We start from the raw sequence: 27,207 nt of genomic DNA, 5'->3' as shown, positions 1-27,207 counted from the left end.
TGTCCCTCAACCAGATGCTCTTTCCAGCTCTCTAAGCCTGGGACCTTCTCTCTCTTTCTTTCTTCATCCTTAATGGATCTTTATCCAGCTTGTACTTGACCACCCCAAGGATTGAAGCTATGGTAAAACTTGTCAGCAAAAAGTCTGGTTTTGCTAATCCCATTCCTGCACATCATATGCAGTAAAGTATAATTTTTTAAATTTAAGTGATGCTTTCAGGTCTTTAATGAGAATATCTGAACTTGGGATGACAGTGAGGGACCAGGAAAGTCAGGGGATGAGGGGAAGCCAGAACCAACTAAGCTCAATTATTTGCTTAGGGATTTGCTTCTGCACACCTGCCTTATTGCCTGAGAGGTCCAAATGTGTGTCTCAGGGACAGTGCAATGACCATGTGCCCTGACCTTCTGAGGTCACTCTGTGAGGATAAACTGAAAATATTAAATCTGAGAATGCCAAGGTCCTTTACATAAACAATCTAATATATTAGCCTAGTGTAAATAATAAAATTATTATGAAGGATCACGGATTTAAAGTTTGTACTTTCATCCCTACCTCACAACATATATAAAAATTAACTCAAAATAGATTAAAAACCTAAATGTAAGAGCTAAACCTATAGAGCTCTTAGAAGAAATATAGGGGTGTATCTTTATGATCTTGAATTTGGCAATGGATTCTTAGATATGGCAATAAAAACAAAAGGAGCAAAAGAAAATATAGATAATTTGACTTCTTCAAAATTAAAAACTTTTGTGCATCAAAGGACACTGTCAGGAAAGTGAAAAGACAACCACAGAATGGGAGAAAATTTTTACAAATTGTATATCTGATAAGGGTCCAGTAACCAGTATATACGAAAAACTCTTACAGCTCAACAGCAAAAAGAAAACCCAATTAAAATGGGCAAAGGACTTGAATAGACATTCAAGAAGATACACAAATGGCCAAAAAGCACATGAATTGATGCTCAGCTTCACTAATCGTTAGGGAAATGCAAGTCGGAAAAAACCCACAGTGAGATACCTCTTCACACCCACCAGGATGGCTATATTTTTAAAAATCCTATAAAATGACATGTTGGTGAGGATGTGTAGAAATTGGTACCCTTGTACGTTGCTAGCGGAGATGTAAAATGGTGTAGACACTGCGGAAAACAGTTTAGTGGTTCCTCCGAAAGTTAAACATATAGAATTACCATATGACTCAGCAATCCTCTCTAGGTATATACCAAAAGGAACGGAAAATGGATACTCTAATAAATACTTGTACACCAACGTTCATAGCAGCACTGTTCACAATAGCCAAAAGGTGGAAACAACCCAGAAGGTCACATGTTATATTTCCATTTAGATGAGATATCCAGAATAGGTGAATCCATAATGACAGAAAGCAGATTAGTGTTTGCCAGGGTCTGGGAGGGAGAGGAATGGAAAGTGACTGATTAATGACTAAGAAGTGGGTTTCCTTTTGGGGTTTTGCTTTAGTTGCAAAACATTGTGAATGTATTGAATGCCACTGAATTGTGCACTGTAAAAGGGTTCATTTTATGTTTTGTGAATTTTACCTGAATTTTAAAAAATTGCGCTTTCATCTCAGATCCTCGCATGCAGGCCTTTGTGTTTGCACTGCACCACAACCTGTGTCAAGTCCTTTGGGAGGGGAGGGAAGCTTCCTGCAGCATGTTGGGGTGATGCAGGACCCTGAGGCTCTCTTCCTCCAGTAGAGCAGGGGGGCTGTGACTTGCTCGAGGCTCTGTCCTCCCCTCATGTTCTCTCACCATCCCCCCGCCCCATCCCTCATCAAGACCTCACCTCCCGCTGCCTTCCCTTCCCTGCCAGGTTCAGCTCCGGCTGAGGCTCCCTTTCTCGGCCTCCCTCCAGGACCCGTGGGAGCCACGCTCCATGTCCACTTACTGCAGCCAAGCTCTGCCTTCTCCGCCCTAATATGCCTGCTCAGAGAACCACCGCAGAAAACCGCATGACGCGAGGCTTGGGGCCTCTACAGATGCGTGCTGTAAATTTTGATTTGGGCCTTCAGGGCAGCTCCTTATCCATTCTTTGACCACTGCCCCTCATCCTCTCAGTGGTCGCTACAAATCTGTTTTCTCCTCAAGGACCATCCCGAATCTGCTTCTTCAGTCTCAGAGGTGGCCTTGCCTTCTTCTGCCCACTGAGAAAATGGGGGCTGCCAGCTGGGGGTCCCTCAACTTGCTTCCATCTTCTTTCTTCCAAAAGGTTTCCTTCTCCTCAGGAACCTCCTTAAATCCATTATTTCTCTCTCCATGTCTCCACCCTTTCCCTTTTTCTGGTTCCTTCCCTTAGTCTAACTATAAGTTCAGGTCTCTTCCAGTGTAAAAATAAAGAAAGAAACAAACAAGCAAGGAAAAGAAAACAACAAAATTACATTCTACATGACCACAAAGTACCTTTAGCTTACCTGACAAAACTAACGATCATTCTCTAATTTTTAAAAAATATTTGGTCCAAATTAGAATTTCCCTAATAGTCCTCACATTGTCTTGTATTGCTGTCTTTCCCATCAGGATTCAGTAAAGATCATGTGTTTACTTTGTTTTCTGTGTCTCTTATGTCTCTTAACCAGTTCCAATCCCTCTCCTGCCCCTCTTTGTTTTTCATGACATTGACCAGGTCACCACTTTGCAGAATGCCCCACAGTCTGGGTTTGTCTGATTATTTCCTTGTGGTGTCCTTCGTTTTGCTCTCCTGTCCCTTATACTTCCTGCAGACTAGAATTAGATTTGAAGGTTTGATTGGATGCAGTTAAATACTTGGAGGCATAACACTTCACGGGGAGTGCTGGGTCCTGCACTGAGCATCCCAAAAGGACCACAAGTGTCTGGTACCCCACTTTTATGGAGGCTAAGTGCCATCCCAGGTTAGGGTAGTGACAGCTGGCTCTCTCCATTGTAAAAGTACTTTTTTGTCTTTGCAGTTAGAAATCTGTGGAAACCACGCAAATAACCCATTCCTCAGTCATTTTTCAGCTGCTGTTTCTATCTCTGGTGGCATTTCTCCCCGTTGATTGCACCTTCTTCATACTCCCTTGACCTCCTGGCCCTGTCATCCCAACTCTTCCCACCTGGCCCACCCTTCTGTGTTTCTATGGTGGGCTGAATAATGGTCCCCCAAGTATGTCCACATCCTAATGCCTGAAACCTGTGCATGTTACCTTACATGACAAAAGGTACTTTGAAGAAATGATTAAGTTAAGGATCTTGAGATAAGGAGATTATCCTGGATTATCCAGGAGGACCCCATGTACTCACAAAGACCTTTATAAAGGGAAGCAGGAGGACCAGAGTCAGACAGAAGATGAGAGACAGAGAGAAAGAGATTTGAAGATGCTCCTCTGATGGCCATGAAGATGGAGGAAGGGGGCCAGGAGCCAAAGGATGTAGGTGGCTTCTGGAAGCTAGAAAGGTCAAGGAAACAGATGCTTCTCTGGAAGCGTCCAGAAGGAGTGCAACCCTGCAGACCCATTTTAGACTTCTGATCTCCAGAACTGCAAGGTAATAAATTTGTGTTGTTTTAGACCACTAAATTGTGATGACTTATTACGGCAGCAATAGGAAACTAATACAGTTTCCTTCAATGATTCTCTTTCTCCGTGTCCCCATGAAATGTCTGTGGTCTCCAAGGTTGCTGCTCTGTCCTATTCTCACTCTATATGCTCCCTCTGGACAATTTTATCAACTCTTGTGGTTGCAACTTGTCATCTGTAGACTAGAAATTCTCTCATCTTCCACACCACGACAGAAATCAGCACTGCTGGAGACCAGCAGGCTAGAAGCGGGTTCCATGAAGGGAGGTCAGAGCAGAAGTGTGATGCCAGTGGAACAGCTCAGGTCACGGGGGTCAGCACCAGCAAATGTTGGGGATCTTAGAGCAGAAGCAGCCAGTGCTTCCCTAGGTCTGCGCTTCCCAAGTGCAGGCCTTGGAGGCTGGCTAGCACATGGAACTACTTGGGACCAGGGGGATCACCTTCTCGGGCGGGAAGACTGGGCTTTCCCAGGAGTTTTTAAAACCACAGTCAGTTTTGCAAAGAATCTTGAAGGAGGAAAGACGTAATGTGGGTAGACAGGGGAGGATGTCCTAGGTCTAGGGAATCACTATGCCCAGGTTGGCAGGCGATTTGCAGGGCACGATCATGTCACAGTAGGACTGTTCCTCTGGCTTTAGTGAAAACCGCTCCCGGGAGTTGCTATAAACAAGAGCAGTTGGGAGAACGGGGTAGGGGGTGTTAAAGTCAAAACCATGTGGTTTACAAGGTCTTTTCCAGCTAGGGTTCATCTTAGTGCAGCAGAACAACTGTTCCCATTTTTCCTTATGTAGGTTAACACAGTGAAAAGGCCTGCAGTCCTACCATGAAAGAGTTGGGGTTCTCTCTATGCCCAGTATTTTATTTTATTTTATTTTATTTTTTGGCCGTGCTGAACGGCATGTGGGATCTTAGTTCCCTGACCAGGTATCGAACCCGCGGTCCCTGCAGTGGAAGCGTGGAGTCTTAACCACTGGACCACCAGGGAATCCCTATGCCCAGTATTTTACACTGTGGTTCTATTGTTGATGGCAGGGAGTTGTGGGGTTCAGAATGCCCATCTACAGAAGAGGGAAAGGCTGACTTCTGCTTGGAGAGACTTGGCTAGCGCTGAAGTGAGGCTGACCAGCTCAGCTTCTTCTCCAGACCTGGGGAGAGCTGGTTTTGCAATGTCAATATTTGGAGCTTGCTTTCTCTCTATTGACCCAGCCCCTTAGTAACTCTCAGTTTTCACACAACCATGTCTTCTTCCTGCTTGTGCCAGAGGGTTGGTGATCTCCTCCAGCAAACTTGGCACCCTTTGTTGTATATGAAGAGCTGAAACTTTGGTCTTGAAAGGGTGGCCCTAGTGGTGCCCTTGGCCTTTGAAGTGTCACATCTTCAAAGTCTCCAGTTTGTTGCTATGGAGACCTTCCTCATCATTGCAATATCTTAAAAAAATAAAACAAAAAAACCCGAACTTTATTATTTCACAATCTTGTGCATTAGGCAAGTAGCATTTTAACAAAAGCCATTTGTAAGGTATGAACTAGCAATGGTAGGGGTGAAGTAGACAGGAAGTTCCTGCTGTATCAAGTGTTTAAAACATTAGTGAGTCACACAGGTAAATGGGCCCAGTGAAAACGTATGGAGTGTTGACAGCAAGCCAGAAATCCACTGGGGGAAAAATGAGGCGATAACTGTTAACTCTGATGGGCTGGTCATACCAAGCCTATGAGGCAGCTGCTCTTGCTGGCCCCTTTGTACAGATGGGGTGACCGAAGCATGGGGAGCTTAAGAAACGTGCCTCCTATCAGCCTCCTACTAAGTGGGAGGTGGGATTCAGAAATGCATTCTGGCTGCAAACCCCTTCTCATAATCATAACACTGTTCTGCCTCTAATAGGAGGGATAAAGGCTCTATTTTAAACCCTAGAGTCTCAACCCCATCTCAGCCAGGTTTGGGCATGTTTCCCAAGTGGACTCCTACAGTGGGTGTGGTCCCATGACCAGGTCCCCCGGATTTGATCCTCTGAGCCACAATTACCAAAGTTTCCATTTTGGCCTCGTCCTGTCAGCCCTGGAGGACTCAGGAGCAGCTTGAGGTGGGATCCCTCGGAGCTGCCCCCATGGGGATACTGGAGGCCAACGTTCCCTGACCAGGTCATCTGGACAGGTCATCTGTGCTGTCGTACTTTCAGACTCAGGGAAGGGAAGCTCCTCCTGACAAGCTATCAAACCAAGGGTTCCCAAGGATGCTCAGAGATCCTGGTACCAAATGTTGCCTCTTTTATTAGCCCTGGTGCCACCTGTAATGTAGTAAACGGGGTTCAGTCCCTCTGGATGGCATCAAGTGCAGCCTCATCACCAGATCTCATAACAGAGCAAGAGTCCTGGAGAGCGAGGCAATGGCCTGGCTGGTCGACAGCCTGAGCCTGGAGGCTGCAGCCTCCCGGGCCTCAAAGATGGACCCCTTGGTTCAACCCCAAGCCACCCCAGTTCAAAGGAGGTGGCCATCTCTCCAGCCTTGACTGGCCTCCGTTACCAAGGACAGGAGGAGGCCAAAATGTACTGCTTAAGCTTTCTCCCTCCTAGCCTGCCTTGGATCATTTCCACAGCTACTGGTCCAGCTTTCCAGTAAAAGAACAAAGGACATGGGGTCTGTAGATGCCCTGCCCCAGAATCTCCAGGGTAGGAGTTGGTGGGGCAGGGGGGATTGTTCAGAATGCAGACGCCTAGGTCCTACCCTCAGAGAGTCTTGTTCAACAGGCCTGGGGTGGTTCAAAAGTCTGCATTTTCAATGAGCTCCCCGGGTCATTCTGATACACAGTAAAATTTAAAAACCACTGGTGGAGGGCAGAGAGCATCAAAGTATCAGAATTTCCCAATTGGAGCCCCAGCTCCACTTGTCACAAGCGGGTTGACCTGAAATAATTCAGCGGCTCCCTTAGAGCTTCAGTTTCCTCGTCTTCACAATGGGAGCAATATCGCTCCTATTAAACTCACTGGTTTGCCAAAAATTACGTCAGGTAGTGGATGTTTCGGTAGGCTGGAAAATGGTCCCCCAAAAGATGTCCACGTGCCAATCCCTGGAACCTGCGAATGTCACCTGATACGGAAACAGGGTCTCTGCGGATGTGATCAAGTCAAGGATCTTGGGCTGGAGAGATTATCCTGGATTATTCGAGTAGGCCCTAAGTGCAATCACAAGGGTCTTATAAGAGAGAAGCAGGGGGAGATTGGCCACAAAGGAGGAAACAATGTGAAGACAGAAGCAGAGACTGGAGGCATGCAGCCCCAGGAAACTAACATGATGCCTGAGCTGCAAGTGCCGTAGAAATATTTAATGTTGTTATTTCTCAGAATATAGGCGTTAACTCCTTCTGTCGCATAGTGCTGCCATCCACACGTGGCGTTAGAGATGGGGCACGGGGCCTGGCGTGGCTCCTCCAGACACGAACTCCCGTGTCTATAAATAGCTTCTTCAAGGAATATTTTGAAGGCTCCCCACGGAACCAAGTATGAGTCGAAACGAAGCAAACGTGCTTCACAATAACCATATGCGAAATTGTTTTTCTGATGAAGTGGAGCGGCAGGCGTGTGGAGAGTCGAGTGCTGTCTGTGAAGCAGTGTCTTGAATGTATTTGTGCATCGCCCCGCAAACGCTCGTTCCACGACTGTGCGGTGCTGAATCCTGCCGGACCCGTAAAAAGTTTAAGCCTCTTAGAACTAGGAACCTTACTTACAATAAGCCTTGAATTCACTCAGTTCCTGTTATCCCAGGAACTCAGGGAGCTTTTCTTAATTATCTCCACCTCATTCACGTTCCTAGGAGGTGATATGTGCGTTTTAAAGAGATGAAAACAAATGCTGGGCCACATCTTCCCAGTCTTGCAGTGCCAGCTGCCCGAGCTCCCATCAAGCCCCACCTCCTTGTCTCTCAGTGCTGGGCTCTGTCCCATCCTATGGCACTAACTGACCTTCGGTTCCTGAATGGTGCTTCAGGGGGCTTGGCCCTCATCTTCCAACTCCCCTGCCCTCTGCCACCGTCCTCAACTCCCACCCTCGGGCACCAGTTCATTGGGATGGCTGTTAACTCATTTCTTTCTTTCCATATTCACGCCTGCCCCCGGCATCCTGCATGGTCGCGGGCATGGCTCATGCTGCCCATCTGGGCTCCTCCTCTGTGATGGCCCGGCTGGAGAGGACGAGGGTCACCCTGCAGCAGAGCCGGGGACCGGAGTTGATGAGCAGACCATTAAAGGCCCCTGTCACCTTGCTCACCGCAGCGCAGGGTCCTGAGCATTCCTCCGGGCGCGCTCTGCATGCGTCCCCTCCTTTAACCCTGGTGACACCCCGTGGCATGGGCCCCATCACCCCCATTTTTCAGATAAGGTAACAGTGGCTCAGAAGTTAAACGATGTCCACACTCACACAGGTGACAAGGAGCTGAGTGAGGAGATGCCGTCTGACTGTGGGCCCAGCGGATGTCGGAGGGCATATCCACTTAAACAGAAGCACCATCCTGTTAAAATCGAAATTTGAGAAGGAGACTCAAAGCTAAGTTTCCAGGGAAGAAGACTATAGAAGAGTAAAAATCTGGGGATGCAGAGAGTCACGAGAGAAAGGAGTGAGGGAATTTTCCAGTGAGCTTAGCAGCTGTGGCTGGCCCAGCTGGGGGAGATTCAGGAGTGACTGCTGGGCCAGTCTAGAAAAAAGCCTCCGTGGTTCTAGGAAAGGAATCCCCATGTGTGTCTTCTACCCTGTGTTACCTCTGTGGCTGTCACAGAATGTTCCATTTTTTAAAAATTGGGGCTTCCCTGGTGGTGCAGTGGTCCATGGGTTCGAGTCCTGGTCCGGGAAGATCCCACATGCTGTGGAGCAGCTAAGCCCATGTGCCACAACTACTGAGCCTGCGCTCTAGAGCCTGCGAGCCACAACTACTGAGCCCGTGTGCCACAACTACTGAGCCCGTGTGCCACAACTACTGAGCCCATGTGCCGCAACTACTGAAGCCCGCGCACCTAGAGCCCGTGCTCTGCAACAAGAGGAGCCACTGCAATGAGAAGCCCACGCACCACAACTAAGAGTAGCCCCTGCTCGCCGCAACTAGAGAAAGCCCACGTGCAGCAACAAAGACCCAATGCAGCCAATATAAATAAATAAAATTAATTAATTTTTAAAAATTGATTGTAATCTCCATTTTAACCTTGCAGCCAGGGCGTCGTAGTTGAAATCTTCAGCAGCCTGTACAGTGCGGAAAATAGTCAGAGCAGACTGGGCGTGAACAGGGCTCCGGCCATGCCACCTGACGGGCCACCAGTCCTGCTCGAGGTTCCACGGCACTGGAGGAAGGGGAAAGTCAAGGTTGAAAGTGAAGAGGCTTGGGAATTCCCTGGTGGGCCAGTGGTTAGGACTCCGTGCTTTCACTGCCGAGGACGGGGGTTCGATCCCTGCTCAGGGAAGTAGGATCCTGCAAGCCACGTGGCGCAGCCAAAAAAAAAAAAAAAAGTGACGAGGCTTGATGTCACGTCCACAGAGATCAGGAATCGTTCAGTGAAGTATCAGCGTGGGGAGGGGGGCCAGAGGGAAGGGAGGCCGCCAGGTTGCCTGTCAGGGATCCTGCTGTGTTTCTCAAGCGTGAGCCTCAGACCATCTAACAGGTGAATATCCTCCAAGGCTGACTCAGCACGTCTGGGGCTTGTGGCAGAAATCTGCATGATCACGGAGCCCCCTCGACTGCTGTACCGCAGTGTTTGGAAACCAGTGGCCTCACTCCTGCAGCCCTCTTAAAAAGGCTAGACTAAGGTCCCCTCTGGCGACTTCTTCATCCTCTGTTTGTTCTCCCTGACAATATCCACCACCCTCACCTCCCCAGAGCAACTCTCATGGGTCATTTGGCCTGAGGCGCTAGAGGAAGCCAGGAGTAGGGACAGAGCTGGGCAGAGCTCTGTTGGAGAGGCTCATGGTTGAGACCTGGGTTTCTCCTGCAGGACCCTGGGCAATTATGTAACATTTGTGGGTCTCAGTCTCTCTGTCTGTAAAATGAGAATAATAATATCTCTCTAACTTAGAGTCATTTTAAGAAACAAAAGAGCTGATGTATGTCAAATGCTTAGGGTAGTACCTGATACATATATGTTCTAAACATCATTGCTATTAGCCCATAAACTCCTATACCAGTGACCATGAAGTTCGGTTATTCATTCTCCTGACATACATTTGGGTTTACACAGTCACTATATATTAGGGACAAAGTCTTTGTTTGACTGTTTCTCCTTTATTACTGGCCTCTTTTCTTTTTCAGTCTTGTTTTGGTTATTCTGAAATGCATGCACTCTCACATACACATAGTCTTATCTTAAGCTGCCTCATCATATTTGAAGTAGATATAGCATCAATAAAAAAATAAAGAAATGTAGCGAATGAAGACTGGGCTGCTTATTTCACACATGGGAAAACCAAGACAGAAGAGAAGTCAAATGTCCCACTCAAAGGTCACCCCACCAGTTAGAGGTAGATCTGCGGTTAGAACCGCATAGCTGCATGACCCCTCTCAGTGGACGGACCAAGCCAGGCTTTGGCTGTGGGGAGTGCAGCCTGGGAACATCCTGTTGGTGGTTAAGAGCAGCAATGCACCCAAATTTAGTTTCAGCCTCGGTACCAGCCTAAGTCTGTGTTCTAGCCCGTGGGGCTTAGGAAGGTCACGTAGCCAAAGGCCAGCTCTGTCGTTGTTTCTGGAACTGCTGAACTTGGGTCTAATCAATGATCTTGTGATCACATGGATTACCACTATGCCTCTTCTGCATAACCACATCAATAATGCAAACAATGTCATTTGGGTTTATTGCTAATATCAGAATACTTGCTTCCACATATATGTGTGCATTTTAGATGTAATTTAGAAGGGAAGATTTCCTTATCTGCTTTGCATGTTGAGGTTTTATGATTCAGCAGAAAATAAATGCATATTTTATTATTGCAAGAACAAAACACTGTAATAATAAGGATGCTTGTGGAAGTTGCTAATTTTCATCCAAAAAAATAGTTATTAACAACTTTTAAGTAGTTAAATGGGGAAACAGGTTGACAATTGATACTCAATATTATGAGAGTGTGCTGATGAGATAATTTTAGGAATAACAGTATGTCCTCTTTGAACCAACGAAGGTTTGTAAAAATTATATAATAATACAAGGCAGAATAGTGGAGAATGTAGTCTAAGTTTAGTCTGTTTAGAGTTGTTTGTGGTATTAAATTTATAACATTAAACAAAATAACCTATAAAAATTATATTTAGCTTTTAGTAATTTAACTCCACTCAGTCTGTGATTCTTGCTTCTCTGAGAGACTCATTTGAAATCAAGTCCCTATTTAGAACTGCAAATGTGCAGCATGGTGATGACAGAAGGAATCTAGCGGCTGAGAATGCTGAGCAAGACTTAATGAACTGAAATTGCAAACGTTAAAAATGTACTCAAAATTTTAACAATAAAATGTAATTACGGTTTTTAATCAAATTTCAGCTCTGTCCCGGTTTCCCAGAATGCATTCTAGGGTGGTGCTCTATGCTTTGGCCTTGGCTTTTGCTCAGTTTCCAGCGTTATTCCTCACAGCCTTTCAGCCTGTATGTTTGGGGCAGCTCTGGATGTAAATGGAAGGAGGAGCTTAAGTGACTGAGCCCCCTTCTCTTTCTCTTCTCTTCCATCCTCTGCTCACCCAGCAGGGGAGGGCTGAGAAGGGCCAGAGGTTCCGCTCTTGTTGTGTAGAAAGGAAAGGGGAACTCAGAAACTCAGATTTCCCGAGTGTGCTCTGGGAGGTGGACTAGAGCCAGATCCTGAGATGCATGGTTCCTAAGATGTGTTTTCTTGTGGCTTTACTATGGCAAAGGGCCTGGGGGATGCCAGGTCCCAGAGCCCAAAGGCGAGGAGCATGGTGGGTCACCTCACGATGCATTTCCCCTCTCCCCCCACACAGTTTGTGAAGTTTGCCAACATAGAGGAGGACACCCCATCCTACCATCGGAGCTACGATTTCTTCGTGTCTCGCTTCAGTGAAATGTGCCACTCCGGCCATGAAGACTTGGAGATCAAGACTAAGTGAGTATAAGGGAAGCTGAGGAGGCTGTGCCTCTAATGGCAGAGGCACTGATGGTCCTGTAGAGCTCCCAGCCCGGATTGCGTGTCTGATTTCACTGGCGTTTACCGAGGCTCTGATGTTGCTGGTGGGGAAGGGGCATCTGGCGGAACTTAGGTGGATGCGTGGGCAGAGCTGGGCTCCCAGCACATGCTTTCTAAAGGAACAGCCTCTGGGGACAGAAAACAGGGTGGGACATAAGGTGACGGTCTTCTGAGCCCAATTTGAGAGCCAGTGACACACACATGTACACACCTGTGCTCTCTTTTGTTCAGAAGTACATGCCTTTATACACCCGAGAAGCACTCCCACTCACCACCAAAATATACACCCACAAATAAAAAGCCAAAGGCCTCACATTGGCTGATCCCTGCTGCCCTCCTGAGTTTATCTCCTCCACTCTTCCCCTCCTAATTCCCCTTCGACCACACAGGCCTCCGTGCTGCCTTGGAAACACACCAGGGACATTCCTGCCACAGGGCCTTTGCACAGTCTGTTCCTGTGCCTGGGATGCTTCCTCTGTGGAGCTGTACAGCTCACTCCTTCACCTCCTTCAAGGCTTTGCTCAAGTGCCCCCTTGTCAACAACGCCTTCCCCTGACCCTCCCCTTCTCCCTCACCCTGCTCTGTTTTTATTTCCCCATAGCACTCATCCCCTTCAAACATGTTTCATAATTTACATATGTTTCTCATTCATTGCCTGTCTCTCCCCACTAGAATGTAAGCTCTGTGAGGACAGGAATCATTGTTTTGTTCTCTGACGCATCCCAAGTGCTAAGACAGTGCCTGGAGAGCAGCAGGCACTGAAGACATACTTGTTGAGTAAGTGAATGAAGGAATGGATGCTTTTCAGATAAATGTCTTGAATTACAGAACACACTTTTACACACACATACTCACACTCACAAAAATACTTAGCTTACAGAAATACATTCATCGACATAGAAATTAAACCCCTCAATGAAATCACAAAGAAATTCACCCAAATATATGCTGATACCGATAGATAAAGGATGAGAAGTAAAGCATTGCCTACAAAGAGTGCTTATCAACCTGGGGAGGCGAAATGAAACACAGGAAAAGGAGGAGGAAGGAGGGAAAAGGGCTGAGCTGTCCTTACCAGGCAAAGCTGCAGGAGTCGGAGAAGGAAGGGGCTGGGGGCTGAGGCCAGGTGGCCAACATGCCCACGGGAAACCGGGTCTCCATGGGTTTGTTCCAGAACTCAGCCACTGGCTTCTTCCTGCATCATGTCAGCACCGCAGGGGGCCCGAGTGCACGTGATACGCAATGACACGGTCTGGGAGCCCTGTGTGCCCCTAACTACAGCTTCCTCACCACGGCTGCTGGTCTGGGTTGGAGAAACAGGACGTGAACCCCTCCATCCCCCAGGCTGCCTGTTCCCAAAGCTTCCCAGCTGTGAAACGGCTCCAGGGCAGGACGCTGTGTGACTGATGGCAGTGTCCCTGCTCCCCAGTCTCCCCTGTCTTGAACCAGCCAGGGGCTCCCTGGGCCTGTGCTGCTGCAGGGGGGCCCAGTGGGGGTCACGGGAGGAAGAAGCCCCTTGTCTCCCCAGCGCCGGTTCCCTCAGCAGCCATCTCGCTCCAGAATGGCTGTGAAGAGGCAGAAGGGGCTGGAGCAGGTGGGGTGTGTCCAGAAGCAGGTGATGGGGAAGGCGGGGACCGTGACCAGGTGTGGCTGTAACAGGTGCTGACCGCAGGTAGAGCCAAGCTCCAGGAGGGGAGGGGACATTCCTCATGCCGCTCTACACACACTCACACATACACACCACACACACAATCACATACACTGACACACTCATACATAACCACACTCTCACACAAATCACACACTCATACACATACAACCGCACACACACACTCCACAGTAGGAGGGGAGAAGGCACAGAAGCAGACACGGTTGCACCGTGTCCTGATGGTGTGGGGAGCGACTGAAGGTCAGGAGAAGGGTGCTGAGGTTTGCTTCCAGCAACCGGGCGGTGACATCATCACCCACATCCTGGCACCTGCCACCCATGGAAGCAAGGCTGCCGGGGTGAGAGGAGTTTCTCCCTTTGTCTTGTCTCTCATCCATAACCTCCCTGCACCCCTTCTCCCTGAGCTCTCCCCCTGGTCCTTCGCAGCCTTTGCAGAGCCCAGAGCTCCTTTCCAAGAACTACCCTTGGGTCTCATGAATAGGTGGGTGTTTGTGTGTGTGTGTGTGTGTGTGTGTGTGTAGTCCCCTTGGGTTCAGAGACTTCCCAGTCCCTTGCACGTGGGCAGGCCTCCACTGAGCCCATTACAAGGAATAGTAAGAGGCTGCTTCTCCCCCAGCCCTGATCAGCCAGCTCTGGGCATCATGGAATGAAATGTGTACATATGTGGAAGGGATTCTGGGGAGATTGAAAGAGTGAAGAAAAATTAATACAGTCACACATAAGGAAGCCCTGGGTAGAAAATTTTCCATCCCCTGGGCCTGGTTTCCTGCCAGCCAGGCTCTCTTGGGTGGGACATGAGTCCAGCATGTCTGGGATTTATTTTTGTAGTGCACTAAGGAGCACCTTTAACCTGGAGCCAGGAAGAGTTAGCAGAATTGTATTACAGTTACTTCGTTCTCAAGTCTGGACAGCCTCAGCTCAGGGTGCTGACTTGGCTCAGGATTAGAGCAGCTAAGTGTTTGCCCAGAGAATCTTTGCCCATTGCCAGCAGCCCTAATGGTCCTGGGCCAGGGGATGTTGGTACATTAGGCATCTCTCACCACCCAGTTATGGTCTCCGCGTAAAGCTCAGGGTAGCGCCGTGGTAACAGCACTTAAAACTGAAGCTGAAATTACAAATGGCAACTAAATATTTAGAAAAACTGCTCAACTCCAATAATCATCAAAAGGATACAAACTGAAATCGCTACAGGATATGAGGATTTTTCTGAGCCACAAAATTAGAGCAGATGTTTAAAATGAGATCCCTAGTGCTGAGGCAGGCACAGTGAGGATGATATTCTCCTGCAGCTTATGCAGTGGGCGTGGGGAGAGGAATCTGGCAAAACTGGGAGCCTTTCATTCCTTACCTTTCGATTCAGTAATTCTACTCATGGCAATGATTTGGAATGTAGTAAAGTACTTTGTACAGCGATGTCCATTGTAGCATTATTCCAGAAGCAAATTTAGAAACAACTTAAATGACCAACAGGCGACTAGTTCAGAAAGTTCTTCTAACAGTGTATCAAATAACCATTCAACATGTTTGTGAGTTAAGATGTAGGAAAATGCTTGTGATAGAATGCTATGGGTGAAAAAAGCCAATACAAATTACATATGCAGCAGGTTCTTGATTCTGTCATATATTATACACAGGAGAAAGGAAAGACACCAAAATGCCAATGATAATTATCTTTGAGCGGCGATGGCAGGGTATATCATCTTAACACTTTTCTATAATTAGCATGTATTATGTTATAATCAGGAAAAAAAAAAGGTTTGGTTAAAAAAAGGAACTTCAGGTTGAAATAAATGGCCAGTAAAGAGGGCCCCCTCCTGCAGGGCTGTGCTGATCCCTGAGTCAGCAGAGTGGGAACTGGGGATGTGCAAAAGGGGTCCCCTCTGTGCTGTTACTCATCTCCCCTCCGCTTTCTCAGCCAGCTTAGTCCCAGCCAAGACCTCTTTGTGCCTGACAGCCTGACAGCTCTGTGCCTCCCCCTCCAGATCCCCTCCCCCTCCAGATCCCCTACCCCTGTAAGTTGCTCACAGCCCTGGTTTCTGCCTCTTCCGTTCTTGGCAGCACTTTGAGCTCTTATATCTTGGGCTCAAGCTAGAGAAAACCCAGCTGGGTACTAAAGAGCCTGGAGAAACTGGGCACCCTAGGGATGAAGCCCGGGTGGTACGGGGCAAGGGCAGTCTGGGAATCTCCAAGACAAGCCAGAAGGCGTGGCCTTCGTGCTCACATCCGCCAGCACAAGAAGGCGGCCAGCCAGGAGGCCAAGTCACATGAAGAGTAGAAGGTGGGCTCTGTTCTGCCTTTTGAGGGACGAGTGCATCCCTAATCCCCTCGCTGTGCTCCTCTCCTTGTCACAGCAGCTGGACTTGTCAGGGCTTGGAGACTTCATGGCCCCATGTCTCCCTTTTCCTTACAGAATCCGAATGTCAGGTATCAAAGGTCTACAAGGGGTGGTGAGGAAGACTGTGAATGATGAACTGCAGGCCAATATCTGGGACCCACAGCACATGGACAAGATCGTCCCATCCCTGCTTTTCAATCTGCAACACGTGGAGGAGGCAGAGAGGTGAGCAGGCGAGGGGGAGCTTGCACGCGGCCCTGCAGCCCTCCCAGGGCACTTGGCAACCGCACGGCTGGGCTGGTTGGTAAAACCCAGCCCCAAAGTCAGGGCTCTTGGCTTTTGTGGCTTGTTCTGCAGTGAGTCCAAAGCTGCTTCCCTAGGAGCCTTGGCTCTGGCCTTCTACCAGCCTGCTGTACCCCTTAAGGTCTGCATTCCTGAAGGAAAAACAGTAATGGTGCTGGGCTCCCTGGGGTAAGTGTGTGCTGAACACAAAGAACCAAGAGTCCGGTTCCCTTGATCTTTCTAGAAGCAGCAGGCCAAGGAGGTTTTTAAATGCCTTTCATGGTTCCAGTTGCTGAGGAGGACCTTCCTTCTCTCTCACTTCCTAGCGGTGTTCCAGTCCCTTCAAAATGCCCACTTGACCAGCCAGCAGCCACTTGACACGAGTTACAGATACTGGATTTTAATCTGGGAACCCCCAGACATGGATTCATCCTGTCCCTGCCCCTCACTCTTACCCTCTGTGAAGTGGGATTGAGGGAAATGTTCACGGTGCTGTCCACGTTGGCTGGGCATGACGCCGATTGAAGATATCGTGGGTTCCCCACTTTCTGTCAGTTGAGCCTGCGCTGCTAGAGCCGGTTGGGAAATTTAGTGTGCCCTCTGGTGGTTGTTCCTGGAATAGCACTTCACTGACAAGCTCCGTGGTGGTCTCAGGTGGAGGTGGGTGGGTACCACTGAGTCACACCTAAGCCAACCCCCGCGCCTTTCCCTTTTCCCTCCCACTTTTTTCCCTCCTTCCTCTCTCCCCTTTTCTTCTGCTTTCTCCAGCTCTGTCGGCCTCCCTCTCTTCTTATCTCATCTCCTTCCAAAGCCTCGGGGACATGGAGACACTCGTGGTCTGCACCTCCCCAGGCCCATGGTGCTCAGGGCATCTATCCTTCCCACAGAGGCACATCAGGCCTATCCCTAGGATGTCCAGAAAAAGAACGTTATCCCTCCTCCCACAGTCTTCCTCCACTCTGGGCTTCCTTACCCCCATTTAACTTCTGACAGCCTCAACACCTCCCCTGTGACCTAGTGCAGCCCACGTCAAATTCCTGCTTGTCCTACTGGGACCATTTGCATGAGGGAAGCACAGAAGGCCTGCACAAAGCGACGCCCAGCCGTGCATTCCATCCCTCACCCGTGGGCTGTGTGTTTCCACAGCCGGTCCCCCTCCCCCCTCCAAGCACCAGAGAAGGAGAAGGAGATCCCTGCAGAGCTGGCTGAGAGGTGCCTTCGGGAACTGCTGGGCCGGGCTGCCTTTGGCAACATCAAAAACGCCATCAAGCCTGTTCTCGTGTGAGTGTTCCCCTTCCCCACCCACCCGCCTTCAGCTTTGAACAGTTTCAGGTCCGGCACCTCCTTGCTGACTCGGGAGGAGGGAGGGAAGGAGGTGTTATAGTTGTGGTGCTTCAGCCAAGTGGGTCCCTTCTCTGTGCCCATGTTCCCCGCACTGTGGCATCAAAAGCTACCACGTGGTGACCAAGCACAGTTTTGGGGAGACGAGTTGGCAGGAGGAAGGTGCCCGGCTTCACTCCTGAGCCCACAGCTACGGAACCCTGTTCGTTGACTTCTCGTGCTTCCCTTCTCTCACCTACACCTGAAAGCCCTTGCTACTTACCTGGGAGCTTCGAGAGGGGCTGGGTCTCTCGGAAGGTGACTTTCTCCCACCAAGCTTCTCCTCCTTCCTAACATCACTTGCGTTTCATAGTTACTCTCCATATTTTCTCCCTCACAGCCATCTGGATAACCATTCTCTTTGGGAACCCAAGGTGTTCGCCATCCGTTGCTTTAAAATCATCATGTACTCAATTCAGGTACGGCGGCTCCCCTGGTCCAGCCTGTCTCTCTGGCCAAGGTGGCACCTCGGGGAGCAGAACGGTGCACGCCTGGAGAAAACCAGCTGTCCTCTGTGACTTTTCCTAAGCCCCTAGTTGTCTAAACCGGTGCTGCTTAACCTAGTCGTGGAGAAGGACTAGTTTAATTTCTAATATGTCACAGACCCGTACTTCATAAAACACAAAAAGAATTCCTAGGAAAAACAAACGAAAACCTCATGCAAAATACAAGCCCACAGACCATAATTGGCTGCCATGGCTTTTGTCAAATTGCTTACTCAACACTTACTCTCAATTTCCATACTTAGCTCAGTGTAAACGGGCATCAGACAGATCTTGAACTGGCACCAGACCACAGGCCACACTTTGAGCGCCACTGGACTAAACCACCTGGCCTCTTGTGGCCCTAATAAGACCTGGGATCTGGGGAAACTGAAAAGGAAGACAGTATCTTAAAATTGACTTTTGACCCATTGAAGTGAAGGGGCCCAGGAAAAATGTGGAAATCCAGGTCTTCATTGGGATTTGACTCAGCTCCTTGTTGGACCGAGGAGGGGGAGGGGCTCAGGAAAAGGAACCAGGGTACCCGGGTGCCACCTCTAGCGCCTGCTAGCCTTGGGACCTCCCTTTTGTCCACCCAGCTTTGGGTCCTCGTCAAGGGCTGCCCTGGCTCAGAGGCCATATGGGGGCTGCTATCTGGGGACCAGCACCTCTCCCTCCCCCCCAGCCGCAGCACTCCCACCTGGTTATCCAGCAGCTCCTGAGCCACCTGGATGCCAACAGCCGCAGCGCGGCCACGGTGCGGGCGGGCATCGTGGAGGTCCTGTCGGAAGCTGCTGTCATCGCCGCCACGGGCTCTGTGGGTAAGGGGGATCCCGAGTGGAGTGGGGCCCGGGGACTCCCCCAAGGACAAGGAGCTGCCCTTAACCGTAGGCTGCCTCCCCTTCCAGAAGAGGGCAAGGCACGATAAGGAGGTGTCAGAGCCGGCTTTCCTCCGGAGGAAAAATCAGCCGGGGAAGGTAGCGGGCAGAGGTAGCCCCTGGCTGGAAGTGGGCCTGGGCTTGCCCGATAATGCAGGGCAGGGGAGAATAAGCGAGGAGTGCCAGCCCCGGATTTCAGGTCTCCCACCCCGCTGCGCTCAGGGCCCACGGTGCTGGAGATGTTCAACACTCTGCTGAGGCAGCTGCGGCTCAGCATCGACTACGCGTTGACCGGGAGCTACGATGGGGCCATCAGCCTTGGCACCAAGATCATCAAGGAGCACGAGGAGCGCATGTTCCAGGAGGCGGTCATCAAGACCATAGGTGGGCCCGGGGAGGTGGGGGGGGGGGCCCGGGGCCGGAACCGCGGAGGGAGGGGCAGGCAGGAGGGCGGGAAGGCGGGGCCCCTCCCGCGAGGACGTTAGTCCAGGGCGGTGTAGGATTGTCTTCCACTTAAATCGTGTTATTCACGGACACTGGGGGAAGTGGAGTCAGCCCATGGCGCACGCAGCTCACAGAGTGGCCTGGGCCAGGCCTGAGTTAGATCACAGCACAATCTCCCTGGGTTTCTCAGCCTGGAGTTCAGATCAGAGGCCAAGACAGGCGAACTCTTCCCGCACCCCAGTCCCCATTGGGCCCGCCTGATGCTTCCACGTTTGAGCGATTGGAGGGGAGGTGGGAGAAAGAAAGAGAAAAGGAAGGAAAGAGGACAGGGAGAAGGCCGTGGATATGCACGTGGGTGTGGAAGGGGAGAACCGTAAAGCCACCATGTGCATGTAAGGGCTCATCACTTTCACAGCCTTCTGGTCCTAGCGCCACTGGAGCTTCTCCATCCCGGAGACCTTAACCGCAGCCTCCGGAATAACAAGTGAAGGAATGGGAGCCTGGAAGAGTCCTCTGCCGTCATCTAGGTGTCTCCCTCTGGGTCTTAATCGTCTCCCTAGAGAAGCAGCCCGCACTCTTCACAGTAGTTTGTTCAGCTGAAAGTTTGAGCGGAGACCCCAGCAGCTGCCGGCCTCAAACCCTCTCTTCTGTCTTTTTCCTGAAGGTTCCTTTGCCAGCACGCTGCCTACTTACCAGCGCTCCGAGGTGATCCTCTTCATCATGAGCAAGGTTCCACTGCCTTCCTTGCATCATCCCATGGAGATGGGGAGGACCGGGTGAGTCTACCATGCCTTCCTCCCCCTTTCCCTCCCAGCCTAAATTCCGCCTGACTCCCCTTCCCACATTTTTGGGCTCTCTCCCTTCTCCACCTCAACTTTCCTGGTTCTGTCCTTACTTGTCTTCTCTCATTCTACTCTCAAATCCCTCAGCAGCATTTAGTGGGCCTTTGGATCCTACAATTCCTCAGGCTGTCCCACCAATAACAACCTCCCACCTTGCGGGGAGCCATTTGTTCCCTGGTCTGGAAGTCACTGTCCTGGGTAACCCAACAAGATAAGCCTCATGGAGAATCTAATCAGGAGAGAGAACTGGGCAGGCAAGTGTGGGGTCTTTGCCTATATCACCATCTTGGTGATCATCTGTGTCTCTGGTCTATAGGGAGAACAGGAACCGGCTGACCCAGATTATGCTGCTGAAATCCCTCCTTCAGGTGAGCCTCTCCTGTCCCCATTCCTGCTCTGCCTCTGTAGGAGGCAGCTCCTTCCAAGGAACCAAGACAAGGCTACTACATACAGTTGTGCAGGTTGCACACTGCACAAACATGCCCAGCCAAAGGGGTGAGTAGGGGGCTGAAATCCAACCTGTGTTCCATTCACTAGCCAGGCTGGGTACCCACAGGGCTGGTTCTTCCAGGGCAGGCAGGATGCCTGTTTCTAACTTTCACAAAGGTACCTTCTCAGCTACTGATGGACTTGTCACTCAAACATTTTCTCTGTATTGAGATGGAATCTATTGGTTCCTGCCCTTTTTCCCTCCAAGTATCTCCCCAGGTCCCTTCCACCTGTTCCTCCCTTGGTACTTATGCCCACCTCAGTCTCCCAGCCACTATCTTTCCCTTTATCCATTTAAAAAAAATAATAACCATAATTATTTTATGTAATTTAATTTTTAATTTTTTTAAAAAATATTTTTGGCCATGCCACGCGGCTTGCAGGATCTTAGTTCCCCGACCAGGGATCAAACCCAGGCCCTGGCGGTGAAAGCTCTGAGCCCTAACCACTGGACCGCCAGGGAATTTCCCCCCTTTATCAATTTTTTTTACATTTGTCTTCTTTCCTTCTTTGCAGCCATCACTGGAGGCTAGATTTATTGTTCTCAAATGCTGTTCCTATGACCAACTTGTTTAACATATAGATTCCCTAGAGGTTTTGAGCCCTTAGTCTGAGTGAGGTCCTGGAATCTGTATTTGTAACAAGCTCCCCAAGGCACAACCCTGGCCTAAACTCTGGACATCTCAGAACTAGATTATTCTCATAGTTGCTCCCTCCCTCCTCACCTATCATAAATACAACCAAGAAGAATTTTCTAGAAATGTTGTTCTTCACGTGTTGCTCCTTGTTAAAGAGTAAATCTCAGTTTTTAATTGATGTGCATCCAGATTTCAAACTTCTCAGACTGAAATTGGAAGGTCCTCAGTCCCCTTTCCCTCCCTAGATCCCCCATGTGACCCCTCAACCCGTCTCTGTTCTAACCATGCCGCTCTGCACAGCCCCCTCACTCCCGCTCACGCCCTCCCTCCCCTCTCTCCAGCCCACACCTTTCACGTCACACTATTTTTATAAAGGCTTTTTGTGCTGACACTGCCCACATCTGGTACCTCCTTTGTCTATGTACTCCTGCCATTTCTTTGCTGAGTTTACCGTCATTAACTTGTACCCTGCATCTTACCAAGGTGACAGTTTGGGGCACACTCAAATACATCCCCCTTCAGTGAACATTGATGTTTTCTACTGATGCCACCAGGCTTTACCAGAGCCTCAAGGGCCTGCTGAATCATCAAAGGCATTGTTTTGCAATATGGACTTAACAGTAAATCTGTTTTGCTGCTTTTAACTACTTTGACACCGTCATGGGTGAGGTGTCTCTGTGTACAACTGGCTTTAATCAGAAGACCCTCATTATGGCCACGCTAGAAGAGATGTCAGCAAATGCTGCGTGTGCTCTTGGCTGTTGCCATGTCCGTGGGTTCTAATCCCTCAGCCCAGCTGTAAGTTCTTCCACTGTCTCTCCTTCTCTGTGACTGTTTGTGCCTCCTAATGAAGCGCGTTCATGGTGAATGTTCGCCATTTGTGCCCTAATTAGGCTGAAACATTAGGTTCAGAGGCTCCCTGGCTTTTGCTCTCTTCTAGTGCTCATCCTCTGCTTGCTTTTAGTAACTTAATGTCCCTGCATACCGTCCCCATCCACTTAGCTAAGCTGAGCTGGGCGGGTGGCCTAGGTAGATGTTGGAGGGTTCCCCAAAGCTGCCTAAGGTGGAGGACGGGGAAACTGGGCTGGGAGATGTTTAGAGAGGATGGATGCTTCAGACCCAGATTCTGCCGACCGCTCCTCAGTCTCCTCACCGCTGCCGGGAGGGCCGGCGTTCCTAAGCACATGATCCTGGGCTCCCTTGCAGGTATCCACCGGCTTCCAGTGCAACAACATGATGTCAGCTCTGCCCAGCAACTTCCTCGACCGCCTTCTCTCCACTGCCCTCATGGAGGACGCAGAGATCCGTCTCTTCGTTCTAGAGATTCTCATCAGTTTCATTGATCGTCATGGCAACCGTCACAAGTTCTCCACCATCAGGTGAACTTGGGGTCTCCCCTCTATTTGGTGTGTGATGGGGGAGGAGACTCCCATGAGGACCTCACACTCAGGTGGGAAGACAATTCAGATCTTCAGTGGGACCCCGCCCAGGGAGCTAATCACGGACATGGACCCTGGGGTCCTACAAGGGAAGGAGGGACTGAAGGGGCATTTGTGCCTGGTGGAGCAAGGGAGGGAGATTTGGGAGGTAAAGAGCAGGTACCCAAGGGAGCTCTCAGGTGGGGAGGAAAGAAGGGGATGCAGGGTTATCAGTTGAGAGTGGGGGGCTGAAAGGGAGGAAAGAAAGGGAGGAAGAGATAATCTGGATCAGTATTTAAGAAAAAAGAGACAGGAGCGTGAGAGCTTGGGAGAAAGTGGAGATCAGGCTAAGAACCAGGGCAGGAGGACACAGGGAGGCATCGGTACAACTAACAACACTGGGATAGAGCCCAGTGATACCACGTGAGCTCTGCTGGCCTCACGCAAGGGCTGACTGAGGTGGCCCCTCACGTCCCCTCCCAGTACCCTCAGTGACATCTCTGTCCTGAAGCTGAAAGTGGACAAGTGCTCCCGGCAGGACACCATCTTCATGAAGAAGGTTAGCAAGCGTGACCTCAAGACACAGTGAGCCCCGGGTGGGTCAGGCCCTGCGGACCCCAGTCTTCCGGCCCCCAAGTCGCCACTGGCCATGCCCCTAGAACCCACTTCCTCCTCTTTGACTAAGCTTAGTCAGGATGACCAGCCGACCCCTCGAGGGGATCAAGCCCCCAGGTCGTACTTATCACCGAGCCAGAGTGAGGAACATCCCTTGACTGTGTTCTAAACCTGGATTTGGGCAGCAGCTTTTGCTGCTGGTTCCACTGGACCCACCTTCCCTAAGCACATACTCCTGCACTGCCCGATTCCACTGGGGTCTGCTTTAAAGGCATCTTGTCCCTGGGGGCGGAGGTGGGGTACACACAGCTGTGCCGCCCCCTTCAGATGGCTCTTCCCATTCTCCTTGCCCCTGCTGTACCCCCACCCTGCCTGCCGTGGCCTTGCCTCCACCCTTGTCCCCATCTCCAGCACTCCCAGCAGCTCTACAGACACATCTACCTGAGCTGTAAGGAGGAAGCGAACGTACAGCAGCACTACGAGGCGCTCTACGGGCTGCTGGCGCTCATCAGCATTGAGCTGGCCAACGAGGAGGTGGTGGTGGACCTCATCCGCCTGGTGCTGGCTGTCCAGGTGGAGCCCCGTGTGGGCGGGACATAGGGCCTGGGATCAGGGGAGGGGACCTGTTTTGGCCAAGCACTAATGAGAGCGCCAAGCAGCTACTGCTTAACAACTGTTCTGGAGCCCAGGAATGTCGCACCCTTGGTTGGCCATTCCTCCATGAAGACCACAGACCATGGTCCTATTTGGGGAACCACCAAAGAATGCTGAATTCATGGCTTTGGCCCATCCTCAGAGTAAAGGAGACCCGGGAAACAGGGTCTTTCAAAAATATCCCTTCACCCTAGTATTCTGGGTCTCTTGCAAGGTCTGAATGAGACTCCAAGGATTGCCAAGAGGGTACTCATAAGCCCGGAGCGATCTCCAAACAAACTCGTTTGTCTAAAGATTACCTGGTTCCCAAACCTGGCTGTGCTTCAGAATTGCCTTAAGCACTTATTAAAAATATATAATCCCAGTTCTGTCCCCAAGCTTGGGGATCTGGAGATTCAACAAGCCCCCCTCATGACTCTCAGGCAGCCAGCGTGGCACTAGATAGGGCTTTAGACTTTCACGGTTTGCCTGGGTGGAAGTGTACTGCTCAAGATGCTGGGAATTGGGGCGGGTTCTTCAGACCTCAAAGGCCAGGGTCAGCAGGGTCCTGAAGCTAGGTGGGCATCATATCCTGAATGGTGGCAAACCTGGAATTCTGTGGTGGAGACTCTTCAGCTACCTGCTTGACGGTGCTAAGTCCTGCAAGGCCAACCCAGATGCTACGATAGTCTTCATTCTAGAATCTGAGATTCCTTTGTGTCCCGATCCCCTAGTAACTTTCACAACTTTGTCAGTTTAACATATGAACCCAGCTTAACAAGCCAATCCAGTCCTCCAAGAATCATCCAAGGTCTGTAGTGAAGGTAACAGCATCCTAGAGGTGGGATTCATGAGGGTTTGGACAGTCAAGTTCACTGTAGCTGGAACTGCAGAGTGGGGCATTGAGGTCATCGCCTCTCCACTCAAGTATTTATGAGCCTCCAGCTCATGGATTGTTCTAAGGACCATTTGCTTCAGCTTTAATGAGGGCGACTTCTGTTCCCCAGGAAGTTATGGGGAAAATGCTGGAAAAGGCTTTGTCTTGAGTAGCGGGCCACCTCTAAAGGAGGTTGGTAGAGGGTGGCTGGAGGGTGGGGCACCAGTATAGTTTGTTCCCTCTGTGTTGCCACAGGACGTGGCCCAGGTCAATGAAGAGAACTTGCCTGTTTACAACCGCTGTGCCCTCTACGCGCTGGGTGCCGCCTACCTGAACCTCATCAGCCAACTCACGACAGTGCCTGCCTTCTGCCAGCACATCCATGAGGTTGGTGTCCTCGTGACCCTGAGAGCTCAGGAGGCCCTTGACTTGGGGTTTCCCCAGAACAACTTTTGCTTAATTGCATGAGCCCTGTGCTTAGTCTAGGCATGAGAACTAATGATGAGAGATTCCCAGCGGTAGTGACTCCTCCTGTACGGCATGGCACAGCGGGGCAGGGGCAGGCAAAGGCAGTATCCTTTACCCCTTCCCAGCCTGCTACCTACCCTCCTCTACTTCCGGCCCCTCTGTGCTCCCCCCACTCCCGGAAGCGCACATACCCACATCTCTCAGGTCATCTGGGACTAAAGCTACTTTAAGCAAAGTTTCTGTTATGAAAATTTTCAAATATCACAAAAGCAATATGAGTAGGGCAGTGAACGTCCACACAGCTGTCACACGAATTAAACAGTTACGAAGATTCTTCCACATTTGCTTCATCCGTCTCCTTTTCCTTTTCTTTTCCTTTGCTGAAATATGTTCAAACAAACCTTGACTATCATGTCGTTTCACCTCTGCATATATCAGTATGTGTCCAAAAAAATATGGGTACCTTTCTACCTAATTGCTATGCTATTTACATGCCTAATTAAATTATCGGTTATGCCTTGGTATTATCTTATAGCCGGTCTATAATCAGATGTTCTCAGTTGTTGCAAAAAGGCATTTTAAGACATACTGAACTATGTATAGGTAGAATGATACAATATGTAGGATTAACTTTAAAATACACTAGCAAAACAAAATAAAACTAAACAAGAAAGCTCAGGTCGCAGCTGGCCTGGGCTGGCTGCGGGCATGGAGGAAGGTGCTGTATTGCTGTGCCAGAGACCACCCTGAATGAGGCAGGATCTTCCCAGCCTTGGGCTGATCCAGGAGGGCAGGAAAGGCAATGCCCTGACATCCTTTTCAGTAAAAATAGTAGCATCGTGGCTTCCTCACCTCCTGCACATACTTTCATGCCAAGTGTCCTCCCACTTCTCAGCATCTTAATAACTGTCAGCTTTCTTGTCAAAAATTTGCAAAGGATGCTGAGGGAAACTCACCATGTCACTCTCCATAGGGTGTTTTGCAGTGCGCCTGGGTTTGGGGAACAGTGAGACCTATGCTCCCTTTTTTGCATTTAAACAGAAAACAGGAATAGGACACAGGAGCAAGGAACTGAACTCTCTTGGGAGCTAAGTCCCCTGCCTTTGGAGGACACTTAATGCATGTGTGTCACTGGAGACAGCTTGAGCAGTCCTCCTGGGCTTCACAGGCTGCCCTGGGGTCCCTGTTGGTCTGAGTTTCTCCCTCAGAAGCCCAGCCGTGGGTGCTCTTCCAGGGGCTTCGTGGGAGGGAGGAAGTGCTCAGGGAAGCGGGAGCTCTTTCACTGGCCTGTTTGGATTTCCCTCTCCCTGCTGAACCCAGCTTTTCTCACGATTCCTCCCAAACCTCAGGTGATAGAGAGCAGGAAGAAAGAGGCTCCGTACATGCTCCCTGAGGACGTGTTTGTGGAGAGGCCCAGGTGAGAACACTGAGGACGTGGTCAAGGACAACCCAAGCAGCTGAGCAAGAAAGTAGACGGACTGAGGCCAGGGACTTGGGCTTCTATGGGCTCAAGGGCAGAAAGTGGACCCTATGCCTATGACCCAGAAGTCCTGGGTCAAGTTTGATCCCCTCACCTGACCATAATTCATGCCTTGAGCCATCTCAATGTGTTGTACTATAGAATATGGGATGCAGCCTCTGGGAACTTTGGCCAAGCCCATGGGAACAAATCCTGCAGGAGTCCTTCCTGACAAGACAGTGCCACCAATCCAAGTGGCCTTCTCAGCCTGCAGTGTGTGGGCCAACATCACTTCAGCATCAGAGGGACTCAAGGGAAAGATATTCTGAAAGAAACAAAATATCCCACAATAGAGGATGGCTTTATAAATTATGGCCCATCCACACCATAGACAACTGGTAGCCCACCCCAAATGTTTTTAAAGAATAGTTCATGGGAAATATTCAGTGTTTAATAGGTGAATAAAATAGATCCTAGAACAGGACAGTGGGGGCCATGGGGATGTTTGTGTGTGTGCAAAAATGTGTGTGACTGAGGGACTCTGCTCAAAATGTGGATGTGGTTCTCTCTGGAAAGTGG

General features: G+C 49.9%; 1 protein-coding gene across 7 annotated transcripts in view; it reads left to right on the top strand.

The window, feature by feature from the left end:
• EFR3B (EFR3 homolog B) overlaps window positions 1-27,207 on the top strand; it is an 87,010-nt gene that overhangs the window by 48,502 nt on the left and 11,301 nt on the right. For 4 of the 7 annotated variants that reach the window (XM_059893484.1, XM_059893479.1, XM_059893482.1 and 1 more), the window contains 13 exons: window positions 11,517-11,638; window positions 15,799-15,948; window positions 17,152-17,286; window positions 17,726-17,804; window positions 18,553-18,688; window positions 18,968-19,129; window positions 19,854-19,965; window positions 20,348-20,399; window positions 22,365-22,537; window positions 23,060-23,135; window positions 23,603-23,764; window positions 24,957-25,088; window positions 26,519-26,586. In XM_059893484.1, the coding sequence (XP_059749467.1) occupies window positions 11,517-11,638; window positions 15,799-15,948; window positions 17,152-17,286; window positions 17,726-17,804; window positions 18,553-18,688; window positions 18,968-19,129; window positions 19,854-19,965; window positions 20,348-20,399; window positions 22,365-22,537; window positions 23,060-23,135; window positions 23,603-23,764; window positions 24,957-25,088; window positions 26,519-26,586 (1,559 nt within the window). Of the gene's footprint in view, window positions 1-3,468; window positions 3,533-11,516; window positions 11,639-15,798; window positions 15,949-17,151; window positions 17,287-17,725; window positions 17,805-18,552; window positions 18,689-18,967; window positions 19,130-19,853; window positions 19,966-20,347; window positions 20,400-22,364; window positions 22,538-23,059; window positions 23,136-23,602; window positions 23,765-24,956; window positions 25,089-26,518; window positions 26,587-27,207 lie in introns of those variants that run through there. The other 3 variants (XM_059893485.1, XM_059893481.1, XM_059893480.1) reach the window with 3 other exon arrangements.

Source organism: Balaenoptera ricei, chromosome 13, assembly GCF_028023285.1.
Source record: "Balaenoptera ricei isolate mBalRic1 chromosome 13, mBalRic1.hap2, whole genome shotgun sequence".
NCBI lineage: Eukaryota > Metazoa > Chordata > Mammalia > Artiodactyla > Balaenopteridae > Balaenoptera > Balaenoptera ricei.
This window is presented reverse-complemented; position numbering and strand designations above follow the sequence as displayed.